General features: G+C 33.4%; 1 protein-coding gene across 3 annotated transcripts in view; it reads left to right on the top strand.

The window, feature by feature from the left end:
* Positions 1-582: 582 nt before the first annotated feature.
* LOC131663662 (mediator of RNA polymerase II transcription subunit 28) overlaps positions 583-8,856 on the top strand; it is a 399,554-nt gene continuing 391,280 nt past the window's right edge. For all 3 annotated transcript variants that reach the window (XR_009301873.1, XM_058934192.1, XM_058934193.1), the window contains exon 1: positions 583-828. Coding sequence is in view for 2 of the 3 variants with exons in the window: in XM_058934192.1 (XP_058790175.1) it covers positions 769-828 (60 nt within the window). In the remaining variant the exon portion in view is untranslated. The remainder of the gene's footprint in view (positions 829-8,856) is intronic.

Raw genomic sequence — 8,856 nt, 5'->3', positions numbered from 1 at the left:
TGTTCAATCGAAAAAAAAAAGTGGATCAAGCGAGGCTCGAACCCGCGAAAGCAAAAACAAAGTGGACGAGTGCGCGCCTTAGCCACCTCAGCTACCAGCACACTGAAAATGTATAGTATGGAAGTTACATATGTTCATAGAAAAGCGCGGGAGCTTGGGAATTAGCATTTGAGCTTGGAATTGGAGTAATTGGGCTTAGGATATAATTATCGGCAACATTTTTCCGCGATAAACCTGTAAAACGCATAAAGATAAGCATCGTATTAATAGTATAGTACGATGCGCGCGGCAGACCGTCAAGCTCGCCAAAGTCAAAATAGCTTTCAAGCAAGCAGGGACATACTGCTACCGTTGCTCCGCCTCTCCTTCTCGCTCTCTCTCTCTCTCTCCCTCTCTACAGCCGAAGCTAGCCAAACGCACACGCATTGCTTTCCCCTCTTCTCCTTCTCGCCGACGCACGGTCTCTTGCCCCCTCCATGGCTCAACTCAAACTATGCGTTAGGTTCGACCATTTGGCCGCGACGGGGCGCTCAAACCAGTGGCTTCGGCCGGACACGCTCTTATAGATTGCCGTCAGGCGTCAGCAATCTCTCATATTATCTCTGGCTAATATGAAAATTAAAAATATTTCATCTATTTTGTGTCATAATGATGGATTTCATGAGTTTTCGAAGAAAAAAGAAAACAATAAACTACTGTGAATTGAAACATAATTTTTGTTGACTTAAATGTTTGAATATTCAAAAATAACATTTAGTTTATTTTATAATGACAACCTCTACAAATGGAAATGGTAACTTAATTGACGAGTTTGAAGAAGCTTTTCAGGTAATTAAATATTAGTTAATCTGTTATACACGAGAGTTTCTATAATATCCTTATCAAGAAACACCAAAAACCATATTAATATCCAAGTTTTTAAGCTGTATTTTACATTAATAGTAATATTCTTCTTATATATTCTTATAAAAATGAAAAAAGCAACAACAACATAATTTTACTTAAGTTGAAAAAAGACTTAATTGCTTTTGAAAATAGCTTATAAATGTGTATAACCTTGTAAATAAAATTCAATTTATAAATGCTACAATTGATTCTTATTGATTCAGTGATATTACTATGTATACTATTAAAAATGACAGCACTAGTGACTTCTTTGTTCAAATATTATATACTAAAGAAATATAAGTAAACTGTTCTTATAATTTGATTGTTTTAATCAAAATCTTTAAGAACTAAAGAAAATCAAGTTAGAATATGTAGAATCTAATATTTCAGACCAAGCCAATTCTTGTTATTTTTTCAAATATATTAATTAATGTGAATTATTTTTTAAATAAATGTATTAAGAAAATGATTATAAAAAATATTCTAAAAATGGCACGAGAGCTAAATGCTAATGACTAAGGAATTAAGACTAATGCATACAGATACCTTTGCAGCGTTTTATATAAACTTTGTTCTTAAAGAAATAATAATAATAGGTTGTATCAGACTGTAAATTTATGTAATTAAATTTTGTCAATCTTTTGAATTGTAGCTTAAAATACTTTATTTGCTTTTATTGTCTTAAACCTCATATAGATTGGAAAATCAGCACTTTATTTTTATATGAAATATTATATTTGAAATTATAATGTGAAATGTAAGTTTCTGACTTATTTGGATCATGTAAATTAAAATAATATTTGTATTCTCAAACACAACACCCTGGAATCTCATATGTACAGTTTATTGCAGTATAATATATCTGTTTAATATATTTGAAGTAGGTACTACTAAAATATCTAGTTTTTGTAACTGATTGCAAAGTATAAAGCTTTTGATGTATTTCCAGACTTTTTATAATCCCGGACATCTCATAACAATGCCAATGCTTTAGTAAATCAATAAATTTGATCATCTGCCTTGATATAATTTGTTGAATATCTGGTAATTTGCCGACAATTTTACCAAATTTTTTTTTCCAAGTTCTTTTTTCCAAACTATAAATCTTTTTGCCATTATTATCCAAAAATAAATAATAACAATTTTATATTATAATATGATGTGATATTTATTACAACATTTAAACTCTTTATATGTTAATTTGGAGATTCTCGTAGAAATGAACAACCTATGCAGTTTGAAATAGACTACATTTATTAATATTCAATGATAAATGAAAATAGACTTGTACCTATTTTTTAACAAAAATTGATGAACTTTTATTCATTTCAAGATGTATCGAAAAAACTATTCAAAAGATTAATTGAACCAATGATTAATAAAATGTATCAATCTATTATACTATTATACAATACTAAACTTTATGTACTTATTAATGATAGTGGTTACTATATTAGAAACACCAGTGAACATTCTTCGAATTTAATTGGTTTAATATTTTGATAGTTAGTTTTTGTTGCCTGCATACCTTAATTTACAATCAACAAACGATAAAAATGTATATTCCTTCATTTTATTTTATTGACTTTCTCTCTCTTCTAAATAAATATTAAGACAATAATATGAATTTCAGTTTCACAGATGATTATAAAATCATCAATTGGTACTAATAATTTCAAAATATAGCCTTTTATGTTCTCAAAACGATTTATCAACTGCATATCCTCATTCTTGCAAATTATTATCCATATCAATTATCCATAAATTAAATTTAATGCTTAAATATAAATCTCACAATCTCAAATCGTGACGAATAGATGTTCGTTTAGGCGCGCGCATGGAGACTGGTGCGTGCATATACTGAAGAGCGATCGCGATAGGGAATATAGAGTGCGAATAAGGGAGGGTGGGCGAAATAGAAAATATTCGCGATGCAAATCGGCTGCCCTTACTTGGTCACGAACATTGATCGATAACATCGCCACTGCAGACGGCAATGTCACCGATGGTGCTATCGAAGAAAGGTTTCTAGCAATCACTGTTACAGCTATCGCATCTAAGACGTGCAGAGGATGACCCATAGGGCCAATTTTCGTCTTCTCAACTGCTCATACCGAGCACTCAAGTCCTCAGTGATTCTTTCCTTGCACCAAAAAGGACCTTTCTTTCTGCTCTTTTTAGCTGTAGCCATTTGCTCCGTCTAGTCCAATTCATAGACAAAAATGGTCATTTCATACTGTAACGGAAAAATTCGACTGACTATCCAGAAGTTTATACCCGCGTCTATCTACACAAATTATTTAAAAAGGGATGGATTCGGAAGGCGTGAATTCGTCGACGCCTGAATAATATTCCGAGTGTGTAAATCTAGCGTACACGAAACTAGCGTTAGTTTATGACGGACTATTAAAACTCGAGATGCCAAAGGAAATTAAACTAGTTGCCTACGCCGACGACATAGTTGTGGTGATAACCACACATAACTCAGAACTCACTCAACTGCTACTTAATAAAGCTATGAGAAGGATCAACAGATGGCTGACTCAGCACGGACTGACGCTGGCTTTGACCGAGACGGAACTAATCCTGCTGATGGAGAGGAGGATCGAAATTCTCATCCTAATGTCCGTAGAGGAGACACATATCATGATCAGAGACAAGGTAAAGTACCTAGGGGTAACCCTCGATTCAAAACTGGTTTTCTGGCCACACATACAAGAGACGGTCGACAGGGCGATGGAGGGAGATTTCTATCTCTGCCGCCTGATGACGAATATGTACGTATCGAGACAATGGAAGAAATGACTGTTTGTGGCAACGACCTACTCGATTTTACTATACGGCGCAGAGATTTGTGCTGACGCGTTAGACGTTAAAAAATACCTAGTACAGCTAACTAACGTACAGAGATAGGGGGTACAGAGAGAACCGCGAGCATATACAGGACGTTGATCGTGGACTCTGAGACCGTTTTGATCGTGGCAGGAGTGATCCTAATAGATCTGGTCTTTTACCTTACCCAGCTCCTTAACGGACACATATACTTCAGATACTACTTATACAAACGCAACAAAGTAGACAGTCCATCATACAAGAACTACGAACACGACAAGGATAACGCACAGTACACATTTTATGAGTGCAGACACTGGAACGAACACAGACGATAAGTGGAACATAAAATAGACATCCTTATGCCTAAAAATACTGTGGCGAGGATGCTATAGAGTAAATAAAATTAGGAGGCGGTGACGGTGTACATCGAAACCGTCCTGAAGCGTAAGAAGGCAGAAGGATGCCTAGAACCCGAGCAAATATACGGAGAATAAAAGAAATAGAGTGGATAAGAGAAAGAAAGGAGAGTGCGTATGGATGAATGAGATGGATCAAAAAGATGCGAATAACTACGATACAGACGGACGATTGGACAAGAGCATCAACGGAGAGGTAATATGAAAGTGGTTCCACGTTGCAGGTCAAACATAAGTAGGTTCCATTTGATCACCCCGTAATAGATGCATCTTTTTGTATCCTTTTTGGGTCGCTCGAATGGCAAGTTTAGATGGTCTCCTGATCTTTATCTATGCATCAAGATTCAAGGAACCCGTCATACCACCGGTTGCTAGGAGCGGATAGCTGTGGCTACCATTAACGACACCGGTGATAATCTGGTTGCAGATTACCCTGGTTTGATCCCACTCTAATTAAAACAAAAAATAATAATACTAATAATTATAAGCTGACAACTATGCAATAATACTTTTTTTAGAAGAATTTTTAACTAAAAATAAAATTACTATTGTCCTATTCAGAAAAACATTTTGATCTTAAAATGTAAACTTTTTCATGGAAATTAGATATCATATTTGGATGTGCAATTTCCTCCAGAACTCGAATCTACGATAAATAACAAAGGTTAACATTTGAAATTTAATGTTGGGCCAGGTTTGAGACAATTTTAGAAATCGGACCCAAAATCACATTTTTTATTTGTAAAGAATGAAAAAGAAATGTCAAAAGAAATATTATAAATATTTTAAAAATTCAAGATTCCTTACGTACTACATTAAAAGTGTAAAAAATACAATTTGTACACATAGTTGAGATTATGTAACATCGAAAGATAATTTTTTTCGGTAAAATTAATCAATGCATTTCAAAGTATGAACTTTGTTCTTCAAAATAAATTTTGAATCATTCAGATATCACTTTTTTTCAACGAGATATGATAATTTGAATTTAACGTCTCATCAACTTACGCACTGAAATACACGGTAAGTATATATAATTGTTAACCACAGTTTTATCCTCGAAATTACCATATGGACCGCTAAAAATAACACGTATTCAATAGTTTTTGACACCCTACACGAATGCAAAGTTTAAAGAAAATCGATAATGGACTGTCTTTCCTTATGAATGGCGTTTACGATTCCGTTTAGGCCGAAACTTCAGGAACTGTATATTTTATCGTATTAGTCTTTTGAATAGATATCGCTCATTGACTTTCAGAGTACATAAAGGAGTATTTATATAGCCACTACTTTAGGATTGTGAACTATTCCCATTACGAAAATCTTTTTATATGTAAACGAATCGTGATAAGTTCATCTCGAAGATTTATCAATTCTCCCTCTTGATCTACCGAACAGAATTTTAAACGATCACGGTCATTGACAAAGGTAGATATATAATCTGTTTGTTCATTTCAATTATTTTGCAGCCTAGTGTTTCAGCAGAAAAGAACTCGTGAATATTATGACCCTTATGTCGATTATTATGAGCTTCTGATTTTATGTTACATTTAACACGTAAAGCGTTCACTTTAAGAATGGCCATAGACATGTCAGAGACATAACTTTTATTGCCGTGGAGTAAAGCCTAGTAAACATCCAATTGAGTTTGCTAATTGAAAATCAATTATTTTGTTGTAAATGCTTTCACTAGGCATTATATTATTATTAGGCTCGATAGTAATTTTTTTTCTAATGATGAAAGATTTTCTTTTGAATATCGTCAATGTATTCGATCTACTAATAATTAGTTGATAGCTTAATTTATTTTTCATTAATTTTAATTTTATTGGGCTCAAAGTCAGTATTTGGTATTGAATTAAATGTAAATAATTTGATTAATCTAAGAACAACTTAGCCAAGAACTAAATTAAATTTTTATCCAGTTTAATTAGTGGGAACTAACAAGACGTGCTGAGTTCAAAGTTGGTTAACTGGTCAACAGAAATGTTCATCATTGATGGAGTGATGAAAACAATTTCATTTGTCTGTTACTTGAAGTACTAAGTTGCTTCTATTTTTTCTTTTACTATTATTATGTTGTCATTCTTCCTTATATATTTATTTGTTAACCATGGTGAATTAGTGATACATCATAACGTTTCATTTTGAAAGTTTTCTATAATATCTATATTTGACTTCATAGCCGTGCTCCAAAGTTGTATACCATATGTTCAAACTGGTGTAATTATGGATTTGTATACCAGAAGCTAGTTTTTAGTTGATGTTTGAATTTTTTCCCGAGTAGCCAATAATATTTTCTTGTCTGTAAATTTAATTGTTTTCTTTCAGTCCAAATGTGGTCTCCCCAAGACAGTTTTAGTCCAGGTACATTCAATGCTATATTTAGCATTGTTTCTTTGTGGAATTAGGTGATTATTTATGTATACTGATGGACAAGATCTTTTTTAGCCCTTTCTGGCGCAGTGGTAAGTATACTTACCACCTATCATAAACGTGATTTTCTTGTTTATAGTGCTTAAAATTGACCATTTACGTGTTTTTTTTCTTGTTAGATATCTGATATGTCAAAAAACATAAATCCATAGAAAATTATAACTTTAAATTGCCATTTTTTTATAACAAATAAAATATGCAAGAAAATAGTCATTTTTTCACAAAACAATGGGATTTGGAAATGCTTTTGTATTTATAATCATGTAAATCTATTTTTAGATGATTTTTGGAGTCGTTAATTATGAATCTCAAGTCAATATTTAACAACCTATATACCAAGATGGCGGATTTAACATGGCACTTTATTTTCGGCTAAAGTTTGCTTTTATAAAATTCTTTGACCGGTAATCGTATTTGAGGGCTTTTTCAGGTCTCTTATTAGTAATATGAAGTCAAAGTTTGTAAACATACAAGATGTCGGATCCAATATGGCAGACCTATTTGTCGGCTAAAGTTTGTGTTTATGGAATTTTCAGATCTCCAGTCATTTTCATGTTTTTCAAGTCACTGATTACGAATCTGAAGTTATAGTTTGTATACAAATCTTAGATAGCAGGCCCCAAGTTAAACCTACACAAAATGGATGGACCTGTTTCAGAGATAAAATATTTTTTACATTATTTTTTGGGCACAAATTTTACAATACTAACCTTTGCAGTCGCTAATTATGACCTAAATTTTCAGCTTACATTTCTTTACACCTTTTTTTTATGTAAAAATTTCCTTTTTGGAGTTTGCTGATTATACAGGGTGGGCCATTTTAATCTATAGTGGACAATATCTCAGATGCTTGTGCACATACGAAAAAATGTTTCAGACAAAAGTTGGAGGGGATAATGGGGGGGACATTTACGGGTACCAATGACTTTGACCTTGAAGTCGGGTTTGAAGGTTATTTCAAGGTCAGAGTCATTTTTTTAAATGGAACCACTTATTTTTGACTCCGGATTTGAAAAGAGCGGGAAATTTTACGTTCAAAATGATATTTTTATCAAGGTCATTGGTAAGAGCGAATAAAGGTCAAATTTGGGGAAAACGTTAAAAAACTGATGTAAGCTTGGAATGTACGTTGACAACGGCACCTCTGGTTTTGAAATCAGGATCCGAAAAAATTAATAAACCAAAAACTCAATAACCCAATAGCCCAATAACCTAATAACAAAATTTTTGTTGAGAATTTTTTATGGTAAGATCGCATTCATTTTAGTAAATATGTTGAAGTAACTTGAAATACATTGTTGTAAAATGCAAAGCAAAGTTCTTATTTTTAAATTTTAGTTATTCAAAACCTGGACTAGCCAAGTATCAATTATTACCACTGTCTATTCAGTACTAATCTCCTATTTTTTGCTCTTATCAGGAACAACGACGTAAACGTAATAGAAATATGTTCCCTTTGGGATGTATGATTTAATTGAATCCTTTCACTATTCGGGGTGCTTTATTTCAGTGAGTCAACTTGCCTCTCACTATTCAGGGTGCTTTATTTCAGTGAGTCCCCTTGCCCCTCACTATTCGGGTTATTTTATTCCAGTGAAGCATTCTTAATTTTACGTTTAACCATTAAGTAAATGCTCAAACTGAGCGCCATTAGCTTCAATGCACAATTGACATCTTCTCAAAAAATGTGTTAAAGATGAGAGAAGAACATTTCTTGAAATTGATGCACAAGCTCTTCGTATGCGTTCCATCATGTCTTCTCGTGTCGTTGGTTGTTGCTCATAACAAGTATTTTTTAGGTATCCCCAAAGATAAAAATCAGGTGAAGTTAAGTCAGGCGAATTAGGGGGCCATGCAATGGGCCCTCCACGTCCAATCCATTGATTTAGGTATCGTTCATTGAGATAATTTCTTACTATTCGAGCAAAGTTTGGTGATGCACCATCTAATTGCACCCACATTCTTTGTCTAGTTTCCAAATCAACATCTTCAAGTAAACCAGGTAAATGGTCTCTCAAGAATTGCAAAAAATTGTGTTGATTTACATTAGCGTCAAAAAAGTAAGGGCCAATTAAATAGCCATTTACAATCCCACACCATACATTTAAACTCCAACGATGTTGGTTGTCAATGCTTCGATGCCAATGTGGATTGACCAGTAATGGCAATTATGTCTGTTTAGTTAACCAGTATTTTTAAATGTCGCTTTATCTGATAACATAACACATTGAATCAACTCTGGATGCTGTACCGCCCAGTGACAAAATAGAAGACTTTT

This window comes from Phymastichus coffea, unplaced genomic scaffold (genome assembly GCF_024137745.1).
Source record: "Phymastichus coffea isolate CEN01 unplaced genomic scaffold, Cenicafe_Pcof_1.1 PCOF00037, whole genome shotgun sequence".
Classification (NCBI taxonomy): Eukaryota; Metazoa; Arthropoda; class Insecta; order Hymenoptera; family Eulophidae; genus Phymastichus; species Phymastichus coffea.
Note: the sequence above shows the minus strand (reverse complement) of the source record. Positions and strands in the feature narration are given on the sequence as shown.